The following is a 15,797-nucleotide window of genomic DNA, read 5'->3' as shown; positions in this document are numbered from 1 at the left end:
AGCTTCAAGGTGTGGAGCACTCTATGCTTCACGGTGTGGACCACTGTAAGCTTTACGGTGTGGACCACTGTAAGCTTTACGGTGTGGTCCACTGTAAGCTTCACGGTGCGCACCACTGTAAGCTTCACTGTGTGGACCACTGTAAGCTTCATGGTGTGGACCACTGTAAGCTTCATGGTCTTATGGCGTAGATGTATGACAATAACAAATCCTGTAAAGTGAGGCTCCAGTTTCATTAGACACCTGTCATGTCACCTGTCTTGTCACCTGTCTTGCTTTTACAGTAAAAGCTACAAGCATTGCTCTCCTGAACTGACCCTAGTGGCTATCCGTGGGAAATACGCCTAATCTTGAAAACATTTATTTCATTACACATGGCCAAGCAAACAAAATGAGAGAGAGAGAGAGAGAGAAAGAGAGAGAGAAAGACTGCAAGATATTTGTCTCTGCAGTAGTTCAGTTCATAATTCTGATCACAGATACTTCCTGATTATCGGCCTCTATAAACACTAAATACAGATCTTGCTATTAATATTTGCTGAAAATGACATTCTACATGTTTGCGACTAAAATCATGTAATGAAATTCATCCAGTACTTGAATAAGGAGTTTACAGGAGTACATTAGCAGACACAGTAGCACATCTATAGGAAGGGAATTTATACATGTAAACACGTGTGTGTGTGTGTGTGTGTGTGTGTGTGTGTGTGTGTGTGTGTGTGTGTGTGTGTGTGTGTGTGTGTGTATGTATCATGACCTACTGTCCTGATATCAAAGGGGCTTAGAGTGAATTGGGTGCATCACCTTAGGGGTCAGTTTATCCCTGGTGCATAATTCCACATAGCACCCTGTTAGCTTGCAGACTGGGGCGTAATTCCCCTTTATAAAGGTCATGTGTAAGCATGCAACACTCCCTAAGTGCTTATGGTGCCATCACAGTTTTTACTGATTCTGCTCTTCCTTATTTTTGGAGTGATCTAGAGTTGCTCTATAGCAGCATGCTAAACACCACTCAGTCTGACCAGACACCCAAAGCAGTAAGACGTTTTTATTAGACCAATGCCAATGTGATGTCTCAGCTTAGCAGTGTAATATGTGTTTGGGTAGCTGGATTAATTTGGTTTGTAGTTCCAACACAGAAGTGTGTCCATGCATTTTTATGAGAACCCGCCAATACACAAGAAACCATTTCACAAATCACACCATGTGCAGATCACAACATGTGCAGATCACAACATGTGCAGACCACACTATGACTATGTGCAAATCACACCATGTGCAGATCACATTATGTGCAGATCACGCTATACGCAAATCACACCATGTGCAGATCACACTATGACTATGTGCAAATCACACCATGTGCAGATCACATTATGTGCAGATCACGCTATGTGCACATCACACCATATGGGGTTGACAGTACGATTCTACTAACTGTATTTTGTGCAAAGCTTTTTTAAAAAATATATACTGCCTTTTAGCTGAACAGCAGATATAAGCTCGTCTCCTGCTGTCATTACTTCGAGGTGAGCAAGAGGCAGACACTGGCCTCACTATGGCCCATGAAGCAGACCCACGTGGCCCGTTCCCCATGTTTCACACCCACTCCATTCCCCCAGACCAGTGAGGTCATGGCCCAAACCCGCCACACACATCACAGTGACATCTGCAGCACCTTAATCCCCCTCATCAATGCCCCTCCTTTCACTGCTTGATTGATTGGTTGATTTTTTTTTGTGTGTCGTGTGATTTTTGGCTGATAGCCAATAAGTCATGTCCTCGGTGCTCTTCCTGGTTTTAGTCAAATGAGATGTAGATGCCTGGAGGAACAGTCTGTTCACAGCCTTGACACCTTTTTGTGTGGGTTTACAGTTGGTGTTTGACAGTTTTTGACCGAGTGCTGAACCGTGAAGCGTGGGGTTATCCTGAATAATCGCAGGAAAGCCAATGGTATCTTGATCTGCCCCTGTTGTCTTGGGCACAGTTTTCTCGAGGCTGAGATCTCATCGACGTTTCCCTTTCATAACAGAGGCCACTAACGCAGGCCGCATGAAGAGCTACATCAATCATAATGCTGAAACTAATTACATTCCTTTAGGGCTCGATATCGAGGGAAAGACGACCGCCCACTGCTGCTGTTTTCTTAATGGTTTAAAGATTGACCAGCTATCAGAGCACAACACCCCGGTGGTCTTACTCAAAGCCTGAATGTGAAGCAGGTGACAGAATGTTGGTTCTTGGTTATAGGACTGTATGAGTGAGCACTCACTTCGATGCATAATTCGACACTTTAACCACAAATGGCTGGAATGACTGTAAAAAAAAAATCACCCTCCTTTGCTGTTGTGACAGGATATTTTGATACTTGAAATTTACTGGCAGGTGAAACACTGAGAATGTGAAATGGCTGAGGGCCCCCGAGGGCCAGACTGAGGACCAGTGCATCAGGAAATGTACAGCAATAGCACTGCAATATTCTCCACTGGGCTCTTAGAACAGCAGTGTGCATAAACAGTCCATGTCTGTGTGTGTACACAGAGAGAGTGTTGACACACATTGACATTTAGAGACACACAGCTGTGGCAGACACATAGGTGTCATCACAGGAAAGATCTTGAAGGGCCAAGTGAGAGCTTCTCTTCTGGCTCTGGGGTGTGGTTGTGGTTGTGTGTGTGGGTGTGTGTGTGTGTTTGGTTGTGTGTCTATTCACTGTGGTCTGCCATTCTATGTGAGTGCATGTCGTTATCATAGAGAAAGTACCATACCCATGCAGAATGTCTGTAAGCAGGTGGCATTGTCAGGGTGTACAACCATGCCACGAGTTCATGTTTATACAACCTGTTTCAAGCTGTAGTATGTGTCATGCCATCCCTTCACAGGGCAAGGGGCCATATGTGGAGGTAAGAGTTGGCTGGTGTTGAGAATCGCACGCTTCCATAGGACTTTCACCCATACCTTTACCATAAGTGCAGTCTGAATGGCATGAAGACAGATCAGTCAGCCAACTTAATTAGCATATTGTGTACATATTACAGTAGTACAGTTTGCACAACTTAATACAATGAAGGCAATTTGTGTGTCTGGTCAGTTATTTTCCAATTAGATCAACTGAGCAAATCGAATTTCAGTTACATCATCAGTTACATAATTAATGTGCCAAAAATACAGTGTTTCACGTTACTCCTACCTCACACTAATCCAACCTCATATATATATATATATATATATATATATATATATATATATATATATATATATATCAAGAGCGAACCGTGACCATAATACCTGGGCCCGCTAAAGTTATAACTGCCAGGCCCTCTGTAAACGAACAGCGGGCATCACAGTCCTGATAGAAGGAGACACAGGCTCACAGGCTTCCACTTAACTTAACCCCTCACCTTCCAACACAGATTGAATAGACACGAGTGAATATTTTATTTGCTTATATTTTTGTAATTGTTTAGATGTCGATTGTCAAACTGTAAGTAGATAAAATAAAATTGGATAAATTATATTATTTTATATTTATGTTTTAAGAATATTTTAGGCCCTCTGAGAGGGCCCTGACGGTTCCCCACTGATATATATATATATATATATATATGCACTCATTCATACATATGATCTCCAGAGTCCCCAGAGTAATATCCCCATGTGACTCGGGTTTTCTTGATCTCACGCCTCTCTTCTCTCTCTCTTCTCTCTCTCTTCTCTCTCTTTTCTTTCTCAGTGCTTAAGGAAGTCAGCGCCGCTGCAGACCTGTTCCCGCCACAGCCAGCTTTGCTCCGTCCGCAGAAATGTCCGGCTCTTACGATGAATCCTTCGCTGCCGACGACGCCATGGACAGCTTTTGGGAGGTATGGCCAAAAATAACTGTCACAGAAAACAAGCAAACGTGTTCCCGCGCCGACGGGCCTTCATTCAGCGCCTCGTCAATAGCTGTGTTGTGTGTTCGCCAACTTGTGGGTCAGACTAGAGTTAACACACAAAGCGATGTTGTGTGCCTCATAGTGAAATCTTCCAGAAATCCAACAATGGTGCCTATTTAAACAGAACTGGCTTCTAATGGGCTTTTGCCACCTGCTGTGGCCCCTCAAGGATCTCTTTCTATACAGAATCCTGAAGGCTGTCCTCTCTTAGAACTGGGCCTGTGTCATGTCAGGTTTTGCATTTCAAATTGAGTGAGATCTCATCCCATTACAACAAAGAAACTCCCCAAAAACTGTACTTCCTATGAAGGGCTTGTTTAAATACTGGATACACCAGCTACGATAGTATTTAGCCCCTGCATTTGTGGGCCAGACTGGGCAAGGCAGGAACATGAAACAGTCGTGACTGAAATCTGAGCTTGGCCACGTGCATCATGCCCTGCACCCACAAATCCCTGGGGCTTCCTCTGCAGCTTCTTCAAAGCCATCTGAATTAAGGAAGGGCCGACGCTCACCTCAGATCCTTAGAACTGTGGTCTGGCAACCTGGTTCCAGATGTGTCTGCTAAACTCACAATGCTACAGTGGCTGGTGATTAAAAACCTCTGTATCACTTTGTGTGTCCAGTACGGGAGGATCAGTCATGATCAGCCATCATTGCTTCCTGGACTGTATGCAAAACATGAAGATAATGGTTCCGTAGGAGTTTAAAACGTGTTGGTTTTAGTAGCAGGTAACACCCTCCCCCATGCTCCACCCTGATAGTCGGGTTAAATTTGTAATTAACATGATTACATTTTAAATGATGTTGTCCTTAGAATTTAGTCCATTGCTGCATAAAAGAAGAAATTTGAGATCATTTGAGACAAATACTGTGCCAATGATAATCGCACAAGGTTCCCAGAAGTGCCCCTTAATTGCAATCCATTTGAAAAAGTACTGAGAGACTAGGCCAGTTTCCGCCTGCAGCTATGTGCTCTGCAGGTCCTGCAGATGATGAATGAGCCACGCAGGCCCGATCAGGCCCGCTCTGGCCCGCCGTGACTCACTCCACCTCAGCTGAAGGTCGGCCTTGATGCGTGTCTCCCAGTTTCTGGTCCTTGTGCATGCCTGCTGTGAACATCTCATGTGACTGACTGAACTCAACAGCTAATTAACTAACCCTTCGTGTAGCTGTGTGGGGGCTGCTTCGAGAGTAGCATCGATCTAGCCTAGTTTGCATATATAGACAGTGAAAGAACCGTGAGATGTGTTTTATGAAAGGAGATGGACATGTTTGTTTGTCTCAGACAGTTTGAATTGTTTAGAGGTACTGTGTTGTGTACCAAATACCTCAGAGTCAACCCCCAGTCATCTGTTTTAATGCTCCATATTATTTAGTAAATTGTTCATTTTCATTTAGATAATTTGACGCAAGTACTACAAGCCAGCGGTGAGATATAGTCCCTACAGTGGGTTCTCGGCCTGCTTCTCAGACTCTTTCTCATGCAGCATTCGTGAGACCATCGTGAACAAATCCACGAGATACCTAAAGTCCTCCACAAAGGGCATGTTTTCTCTTCTCCGCTGAAGAGAATATATTGTGACCTCAGACATGCCAGTCGTTTCTTTCCTGACTCTTCAGATTTGTTTGCGAAGCACTCGAATGCATGTTGAAGTCCACAAAGGCTAAGAGGACAACATCATGTGTACAGACACACAGGTGTGACCACTAGCCCTCAGTAGCAGACCCCACTCCAGCCTCCCCTGCACCTTGATATCCTGTTCGTGGACACCACAAACAGGAGTATAAGAAAACTACACCACTGACACAGCTAAGGTTCTTGGATTAGGCACCATGCACCATGCTTTGAAGCTATTGATTGTGATATGTCATTTTCTCCCCAGTTACTATTCACAAAGCACAGTAATCGTGGAAGTGTTCAGTCGTATTGGTTGCACCTGGAATAAAACATCTACACCTGCTGCCATGTAACTGTGCAGCTTCTTATTTACCATGTGACTTGATCCACAGAAATGGGATTTGAATAGCCATGAGTTTCAGACACTGAATCCTGATATAAGGGCCTGTCTACTAGGCTGAAGAGTTCCTGGGTGTTCCTTCCTCCACTACCCAGTCTTCTCAGTAGAGGTTAGAACTTTTGCATTCCTGCTCAGAGTAGCTTCAGTGATATCATGTCTTCCCCTACTGAAGTATCAGTTCCTCCAAACATCTTTTGGGCAACCCAACTCAATGTGTTATCGATGGATTTTCCATGTCATTACAAAACTCATCCCAACACCTTTACCTCAGCAACTGCCATAGCCCCAGTCCCTCTGACCTTCTATGGAGTCAAATTAGGGTCTTTAATGGTGATGAAAAAAAAATATTGCAAATATAAGATTAGCATTTTGCATTTTACGTTCCTAATTTGTTTCTGCAATACTTTCCCTCTTTTGTGTTTCTTTCTTTTCTTTGCGTTTCACATTTTATGTTGCTGCTTTTTTTTTTGCAATACTTTCTCCCTTTTGCGTTTCTTTCTTTTGTTTGCGCATCACTGCTTTTCTTTGCGTCTCGCATTTTACGTTCATAATTTTTTTTTGCGCTTCTCGCTTTTCTTTGCTCCGGTTTTACCCTCTGTGTGGGGGCGGGGAAAGAGGCGTGGCCAAGAGCGAAAGGCGTGCTGTGAACGTTCAGCGTCAGTTCAGCTTCCTTCCACTCGCTGAACTGAACTGCTGCTGCAGGCATCTGGTGTTAAAGGAAGAGAGAGGTCGGGTGTGTGCGAGGTGGTGGCGCATTTCAGGGCATTGTTTTTATTCGCTCAGATCGAAAGATCATTTCAAACCGACCTCAGTAAAATGTTAATAATAATAATTATATATATTTTTTAAACGAAGTTTCAAAAGGGCACTTTCGTTGATAAAGGGCAGAGTTGGTGGTGCTTTAGCACCTGATGTCTATGTCTGCACGCATATACCTGTGGTCCAGCTGGGCGACCGTCTGCCATGATACCAGTAACCAAACTGCCGCGCTGTGTGACGGTTCAACTGATGACGCTGAACGTTCACAGCACGCCTTTCGCTCTTGGCCACGCCTCTTTCCCCGCCCCCACACAGAGGGTAAAACCGGAGCAAAGAAAAGAGAGAAGCGCAAAAAATAATTATGAACGTAAAATGCGAGACGCAAAGAAAAGCAGTGATGCGCAAACAAAAGAAAGAAACGCAAAAGGGAGAAAGTATTGCAAAAAAAAGCAGCAACATAAAATGTGAAACGCAAAGAAAAGAAAGAAACGCAAAAGAGGGAAAGTATTGCAGAAACAAATTAGGAACGTAAAATGCAAAATGCTAATCTTATATTTGCGATATTATTATTTTTTTTGTCACCATTAAAGAACCAAATTTGACTCCATAACCTTCACCTACCTCTCAATGGAAGTCTAATATCTCTAAATGGAAGCCAGATATCTCTCAGTGGTAGCCTGATATCTCTCAATGACAGCCTGATATCTCTCAAAGGAAGCCGGAAATCTCTCGATGGAAGCCTGATATCTCTCAATGAAAGCCTGATATCTCTCTATGAAAGCCTGAAATCTCTCAGTGGAAGCCTGATATCTCTCAATGAAAGCCTGATATCTCTCAGTGGAAGCCTGATATCTCTCAATGAAAGCTTGATATCTCTCAGTGGAGGCCTGATATCTCTGATATCGCAAACTCTTATTCACAGTCTCCTTCACAACTGGTGTCCACCATCGTGTTCGTGAGGGCCTGAATCGATGAAGGTGACTACGATTACTACTACCTACTGTCAACCTTTATTGATCCAGGACGGAATAGCTGAGTATTTTCTTGAATAACCTAATCAGAGGGAGCACCTGGTTCATAAAGGCCCTCCCTGCAGACACGGCGGCTCAGCTAGAGGACAGGAGCCCTGAGCCCGAATGCTGGCAGATGCTTTTGTTGCTAGCATGTGCAGTGTGTCCTGTGGAATTGAGTTTTCTTTACCATCTTTGGCCTGTCTCACTCACCTAAATTGATCTGACAGGGAGTTATTATGAATGATGAGAGTCCAGAATAGACAAGCGGCCCGGAGTCACGTTGATTGATATGGTGAAGTGGGGCGGCCTCCCTGAGAGTGCATGTTTCCCATTCTGTGCAGGTGGGGAATTACAAGCGTGCAGTCAAGAGGATCGACGACGGTCATCGACTCTTCAATGATCTCATGAACTGTCTTCAGGAACGTGCCAAGATTGAAAAGGCATACAGCCAACAGCTGACGGAGTGGTCTAAGAGATGGAGACAGCTAATCGAGAAAGGTTAGCACATCCATCTGATTTAAAGTAGTCCAAACAGAACATCGTCATTAGACTAACCTGAAAACATGTCACATTTTGAAATTTGATGCTGGATAATGTGATACATCTTCATGTGTTGGGGTGTGGGTGTGCGTGTGTGTGTGTGTGTGTGTGTGTGTGTGTGTGTGTGTGTGTGTGTGTGTGTGTGTGTGTGTGTGCGCGTGCGTGCGTGCGTGCGTGCGTGCGTGCGTGCGTGCGTGCGTGTGTGTGTGTGTGTGACATTCAGGCCCTCAGTATGGTTCTGTGGAGCGGGCATGGCTCGCTGTGATGACTGAAGCAGACAAGGTGAGCGAGCTCCATCAGGAGGTTAAGAACGGCCTCCTGAACGAGGATGTGGAGAAGGTGAAGAACTGGCAGAAGGACGCCTACCACAAGCAGATGATGGGTGGCTTTAAGGAGGCCAAAGAGGCAGATGAGGGCTTCAAGAAAGCCCAGAAGCCATGGGCCAAAAAGCTCAAAGAGGTATGGATGAAAACACAAATGAGTGCTGTCAGTGATACTACGTTGGGATTATAAAAGTGTAACATGGAGCAATAGTGAGGCAGGCGCAAATGCTGAGAAGAGTAAGATTTATTAATCCATACTCAGACTCGTTTAAATGGTCCAGGGTTGTAGAACAAGCACAATCTGAAATAGACATACAGCCAATGTGAAGAGATATCATAAACTAGTAAAAGCACAAGACAGGCTGCACAACAATGAAGGCTACACACAAAACAACTGGCTAGATGGAAACTATGGAAAAGTACACAGGCTAGAATAACCATGACCAGCTACAGGCAACTGAAAATACAAGGTATATTGTATGTACACACAGGATATCAAAAACTAAACTAGAAACAGGTGAACACAGTAACGAGGGGCAGAGAACTAAATGATGGGGCGTGGAAACAACAAAAACTAAAAGCACATGGAAAATGAAAAGGCATGATTGACAGGTAGGGGGGAGGGGCCAATCATGACAAATATAACCAAATTGGTCCAAACAATAACCACAATCTCTGACCAGCCAACAATGCCGGCAAAGCACTAACACATCTTACAAAACTCGTCCTCTTTGCAAAAACCTTTAATTCAGTCAAAACAGTAAACACAAGCCGCAAATTCATTCCGAAGAGGCATTCATGAACCATTCACAGGCAAAACACTATCTACATGTCTCAGAGATGTCACAACTTGTGGTCAGGTCGAATAGGTAATGAATATATTACTACTGTGCTAAAGAACACCTCTTGCAGTCCACCACGTCAAGTATAATTACAGTTACAGAAAATCATCAGTATACACACACAAATGCGCCAATAAAATATAAAAGAAGACAAAGGTTGGCCCTCATCCTGATATCGGGCCATGTGTGCCATCAACATTGCAAATAATATTTTCCTTGGCAGTGAAATATGGGGAAAATCTCCATGCATACCTGAGCCAGATCTGGCAGTTTGATGCTGTGATTGTGCTACGTCTCAGTCATTGAGATTACAGTAAAAGTGAAACTTGGTCAAAGGGACCACGATTGCTTTCTATCTCTAAGCAGAAAATAATTCCTCGGTAGGGTTAAGGAATGGGGAATATGGAGATAGAAATTCAATAGACATGCATGGATGTTCTCTAACCCAGTCCCTCACTGGAGACGTGTGATGGAGTGGAACATTGATGTCCCATATGACTATATGTATAATGTTGGCAGTTGACTAGTAGATGATTGTTTTAAAGTTAGATTTATTGGCAGTGGTTAAGCAACTGCAAGTCAGGCCCGGTTCATGGAAGTGTTGTGTGATTAGTAATTAGCAGCTTCTGCCATTGTATTGTGGTTTCACAGTTTTATGCGGTTTTGTTCATGTGGTTTGTTACCAAATGATTACTGTGATGGTTTGCAAGTCTATTAGGAATGGAGACTGATGTGCAAACAATGAGAAACTTCACTGTTTTGCAAAACACATGTATTGATGGCTTGGTCAATGCAATTTAGCACCGGTGAAAAACTCAAGCATGCATGCTTCATTTGGAACTAAGTATTACAAACCCATTATGAGTAACGGTTTACAGTGAACCTGATCAGGGTTGTTTGGTGTTGGGTAACAGACTGTAAATGTTACATAACGTGGTGGTTTCTGCAGGTGTCTGCTTCCATCAGTTATTGGAAGAGATACATTGTATTTCTTAAATGCATTCTTGAATGTTTCAAATATATCTATGCCACCCTGAACTAGGTTTTACCTTTGTCAGTGTCCTCTTAAATTGACCCACATTTCTAAATCAGTAGAACAGCAGTACAGACTTGTCTGTGTGTGTGTGTGTGTGTGTGTGTGTGTGTGTGCGTGCGTGCATATGTGTTTTATGTATGTGTGTGTGTTTATTTTTGTGCAAGAGCGTGGGAATGTATGTGTGTGTGTGTTGTGTGTGTGTGTGTGCACGTGTGTGTGTTTATGATGGTGCGAGTGCATGTATGTGTGTTTGCGTGTGTGTGTGTGTGTGTGTGTGTGGGCTGGGATGGAGGGAGGGGTGGTGGTGTAGGTAATGGTTCTGTTGAAGTTGGTGCTGAGTGAATAATGCTTTGCTGATACACATCTGACTTTGCTGAAGCCGGTGACCTTTGACCTGGGTTTGTTTTCGCAGAGCAGATTTTCCAATTCCCCAGATTTATTCAGTGAACAGTAATGAGGAGGCCATCGTCACATGATAAAGTGCAGAGTTTGAGGACTTGATTATGTGTCTATGGGAGGTCCAGCGCGTGCCGTTATTACAGACATCCGCACTACTAATGAAATGTTTTGGGGCCTTCATTTCCTCACATTTGTTACTGTGTGGCACGTGGTTTAGGAGATGCTGAGAATGTCAGCATAGTTAACATTACATGGTCTGTTTTAAAGACAGCTATGATATAGAGTGAGATTCATTAGTGAGACTTCCAAGATAAGATTTTGTCTGGTTTCTTATCTAATTAAATCCAAGTCCAGCATGCTTGGCTGATCTTGGATGGTTAAAGCTTGATATCAATGTATAAATGTTTGGTTGGGAATATTATGTGACTGTGTGTGTGTGTGTGTGTGTGTGTGTGTGCGCGTGCGTGTGTGTGTGCGTGTGTTCATATGCAGATGGAGACTGCTAAGAAGACATACCACATGGCCTGCAAGGAAGAGAAGCTGGCAGCGGCGCGTGAGGCCAACAGCAAAGCGGAAGCATCTGTCACGCAGGACCAGCAGAAGAAGCTCCACGAGAAGACAGAGAAGTGCAAGCAGGATGTGCAGAAGGTGCGAGAGGCCAAACACAAGGAACTGAGTGAGAAGTTGAGGCAAAGATTGAGGTAGTGTGTGGGAGGTTGAGGTACGACATGAAGCAGTGAGTGGGAGGTTGAGGTAGGACATGAAGCAGTGAGTGGGAGATTGAGGTAGGACATGAAGCAGTGAGTGGGAGATTGAGGTACGACATGAAGCAGTGAGTGAGAGGTTGAGGTAGGACATGAAGCAGTGAGTGGGAGGTTGAGGTAGGACATGAAGCAGTGAGTGGGAGATTGAGGTAGGACATGAAGCAGTGAGTGGGAGGTTGAGGTACGACATGAAGCAGTGAGTGGGAGGTTGAGGTAGGACATGAAGCAGTGAGTGGGAGGTTGAGGTACGACATGAAGCAGTGAGTGGGAGGTTGAGGTAGGACATGAAGCAGTGAGTGGGAGGTTGAGGTACGACATGAAGCAGTGAGTGGGAGGTTGAGGTAGGACATGAAGCAGTGAGTGGGAGGTTGAGGTACAACATGAAGCAGTGAGTGGGAGATTGAGGTACGACATGAAGCAGTGAGTGGGAGGTTGAGGTACGACATGAAGCAGTGAGTGGGAGGTTGAGGTATGACATGAAGCAGTGAGTGGGAGGTTGAGGTAGGACATGAAGCAGTGAGTGGGAGATTGAGGATCGACATGAAGCAGTGAGTGGGAGGTAATCCCACTGAGTGGATAGGCATATAGGCATTCAGAGAGTCGACAGGCAGAGACTAGATAACATTTTTTAAGGCAAAGAGATTTGACAGTCATGTTAATTCCATTTTGAACTACTGGTAAACAATAAATAAATAAATACATACATTTTTTTATTTGGGACAATCTGAGGAAGTGAAATATATAAAGCATGTGACCTCTTTCTGCTAAGACCGATAAGACAGAGCTAAAATGCTTGCCTGTAATGCAGTTCATTATCTGATAAACCTTCTTACCCTAACCCTAACCTTCTTATGTGCCAGTGTGTAGTATTACTGTTTATAACCACTGTCAATTTAAAGTCATGTATGAATTTTCAAACAGCCTTTTTAAAGCAAATCAAGGCTCACAGCCATGCTGTCATTAATGTGACATTATCCTTGCCGAGGGCCATTAGCTTTTCATTGACTTTTTTTTTTGCGCATGGGCTGTTTAAATAAACAAACCATGTTGCTTCTGATTGTTTGCAGGACGGCTGACCCTCTGGTCATTACTAGCATTTACGAAGGCCGTGTGTGACCCCATAGATGCGACAGACTTATCTCTGCTGACCATTAGTCTTTCTGATGGCAAGAAAATTGTATTGTGTAAAGTGTTTATAGATTCGACCTTGTAATGAAAAGATCAGGGTTCCTCCGCTGAATTATTAAAGGCCTATTACATCCTGCACATGGCTGAGCAGACAGACATTCGTTCTTTTAATAAGCACTGAAAAAACGCTTGGAAGATGTATTGCACAAAGCCAGCAGAAATAGTGAAACCGAATTTGAACGAAGCATCAGATATTTCAATATACTTAAGACTGGGTTGATGTACAGGTGTATTGTGTGTTTGTGGCAGGCCAAGGAGAAGTATGAGAAGTCCCTGGAGGAACTGAGCAAGTGTCAGCCACAGTACACGGAGAGTATGGAGCAGGTGTTCGACCAGTGCCAGCAGCACGAGGTGAAGCGGTTGACCTTCCTCAAAGAAGTTCTGCTGGACATCAAACGGCATCTCAACCTCACGGAGAACCAAAGGTCGGTCTCGCACACAGGGACAGAAACCTCAAAAGTTTGGTATCACACACGTGGACAGAAACCTCAAAAGTCAGTCTTGTATGTCTTGTGTGGACAGAACTCACAAAGATCGATCACATGCGTAGACAGTAACCTCAAAGGACATTTTTACATACATGGACATAGACCTCAGTGGTCAATCCTGCATATGTGCAATGAAAACTCAAAGGTCAGTTTCTTCAATGATCTGTCTTACATGAACCTCAGTGACCTCCAAAGTCAGTCTCACATGCGGGAACCTCAAAGGAAACAGAGACACTCTGACATCACACTTAGGTTGGGAGAGCTGGTTGAGCAGAGAAGAACTACGTACAGTGATGCTATTTACATGGATTGAAACAGGAAGCCGTGAAGAGTCTTAACTCTTTTAAGTGTGATGAGTCTTAACTCTCTTTTAAGTGTGATGAGTCTTAACTCTTTTTTAAGTGTCAAGATGCATCATAATTATCTTTTTTTTTAAGTGCAGGGTGTATCAGCAGATCTCAAATCATCTGGAAAAGAATTCTAGTGCAAACAGTCGTAATATAAAGCTGTCTCTGCACGAGTCAGTCAAGTGTCCATCGTGCAGTGGCTGTAACGGTTCACCGGGCACAGGTGGACACAGCTGGGCACAGGTGGGCACAGGTGTGCGAGCAATTGCTTTTATTAACACGATGGATAGACGTTAAAACAAACTACAAACAAATAATGAATTGGAACACAGATTAATGAACAATTAAGATTAAGAATTAACCGGAGAAAAGATAGATAGATAGATACATACTTTATTGATCCCGAAGGAAATTTAGCTTCAAAAGATGAACATTATACAGGAGCAAACTTACGCTAAGAGAACTCATAAACTCATGTAACTATAAACTCCACAGACAAGGAACAGGTGACAGTAATCACAGGAAAACAGCTGAGGAACAGAACGAAACCTAAACAAGGAGTGTTGCTATGGGAACTGGAACACCAGGAAGGGCCAAACTGTTGTATGAGTATATCTGATGATCATGTCAGGAATATATCTGACCGTCATGTCATGAGAACTGGCATGGCAAGTCATTTAAATACTAACCAGACATTGTCTCTGATTGGCTCTGATTGTTCATAATATGTTGTCATTGGTCATAACTTGCTCTGATTGGTCAAAATGTGCTCTTTCAGGTTGCATCAGCACTCTGGCAGCTGCATTCAGATCACACTGTAAAGCCCTGAAACACTGGTTACCTGAGTGATGTAGTATCCATGACAACTTTAATAAGATCAAAACCATTATAAAATAAAAAGTCCTCCCCATTTACTGTGCCGGTTAAGTAAGATTTCATGTACAGCTGTGGTCAAAGGTCGACTAGTACAAGGTGGACAAAGACAGAGAAACACACATTACCTGAATGTCTAAAAGCTCTCAGATCATTAAGCAGTTAACGCAAAATTGTTTCTGTGTAGTATTAGACCCATAAGACAGATTGAAATCAGATATTAAGTTATTTGTACTTAATTAATCTGTAATTGAATTGAGATTGCTTTCTTGATTTTAGCCTAAAATAGGAGATTAGAGATTGGTCTATAATGACTGAGCACTAAGGAATCAAGACTTGCCACATTAGCCGTTTTAATGTGGATGCGTACTGGCCTGGGATACTCAAAATCCACTATAAACCCCTCAAAACTCAGAAGCCCTTAGGAAACATAACCACCTTGTCTTTTTGTGTGTTATTTGTGGTTTCTATAGCTATTCTACAGTGTACCGTGAGCTGGAACGCACCATTCTCAACGTCAACACGCAGGATGACCTGAAGTGGTTCAGTAACAACCATGGTCCTGGCATGCACATGAACTGGCCCCAGTTTGAGGTACACAACCTTCCCCCATGATGCACTCTTGCTTGTGAGTGATGTCACAGTTCATTGCTTGTGCGTGATGTCACAGTGCGTTGCTTTCTCCTTCCCCTGTAAGGAGTATAATCCGGACTCCACCAACGCTGTTGCTAAGAGAGAGAAGAGGAAGCCTGAGGGTGGAGCTCCAGCTACACCCAGCACGGAGCATGGGGGCCAGGCCGGCGACCGTGGCAGGTTCGAACAGCCTGTTGCTCTCGTGGTTGGATTTCCTGCTAGGGTTGTTTGCTTTGTATACAAAATGTCCAATGTGAGGGTCCTGATTGGCCTCTGCACACTTTTACATTTCAAGACATCCTGTGGGGCTTTCCTTGTGTTGCATTCATGTATGTCATGTAGACTATCCCACATACCTTGGGAAAAATTCAGCCACAGTCAGCAATCAGATCATGGTAACTTACTCTGAAGGATGAGCATTTAGCGTCTTCTGACAATAGAGGAGAAGAATCAGTGAGTCATCCTGCATCACCAGTGATGATACTGACAAATCCTTCATGTCTCCTGGACAGTGTTAGTCATATCCACTTATTGTGGATTAGACAAGAAATCAAGGAATTTAGGAATGAACCTCCATTCCAAAAGAATTTATACACATACATATAAAATACACATACATATCAAATATAATAAATAATT

At 43.5% G+C, this 15,797-nt stretch overlaps 1 protein-coding gene across 2 annotated transcripts in view; it reads left to right on the top strand.

Moving 5' to 3' along the window:
• The window catches only part of pacsin1a (protein kinase C and casein kinase substrate in neurons 1a), a 47,572-nt gene that overhangs the window by 26,972 nt on the left and 4,803 nt on the right, over positions 1-15,797 (top strand). For both annotated transcript variants that reach the window (XM_077018754.1, XM_077018755.1), the window contains exons 2-8: positions 3,734-3,860; positions 8,067-8,223; positions 8,489-8,724; positions 11,358-11,513; positions 13,067-13,242; positions 14,999-15,119; positions 15,223-15,338. In XM_077018754.1, coding sequence (XP_076874869.1) covers positions 3,801-3,860; positions 8,067-8,223; positions 8,489-8,724; positions 11,358-11,513; positions 13,067-13,242; positions 14,999-15,119; positions 15,223-15,338 — 1,022 coding nt within the window. In that variant the 5' untranslated portion in view covers positions 3,734-3,800. The remainder of the gene's footprint in view (positions 1-3,733; positions 3,861-8,066; positions 8,224-8,488; positions 8,725-11,357; positions 11,514-13,066; positions 13,243-14,998; positions 15,120-15,222; positions 15,339-15,797) is intronic.

Source organism: Brachyhypopomus gauderio, chromosome 10, assembly GCF_052324685.1.
Source record: "Brachyhypopomus gauderio isolate BG-103 chromosome 10, BGAUD_0.2, whole genome shotgun sequence".
In the NCBI taxonomy this organism is placed as follows: Eukaryota; Metazoa; Chordata; class Actinopteri; order Gymnotiformes; family Hypopomidae; genus Brachyhypopomus; species Brachyhypopomus gauderio.
This window is presented reverse-complemented; position numbering and strand designations above follow the sequence as displayed.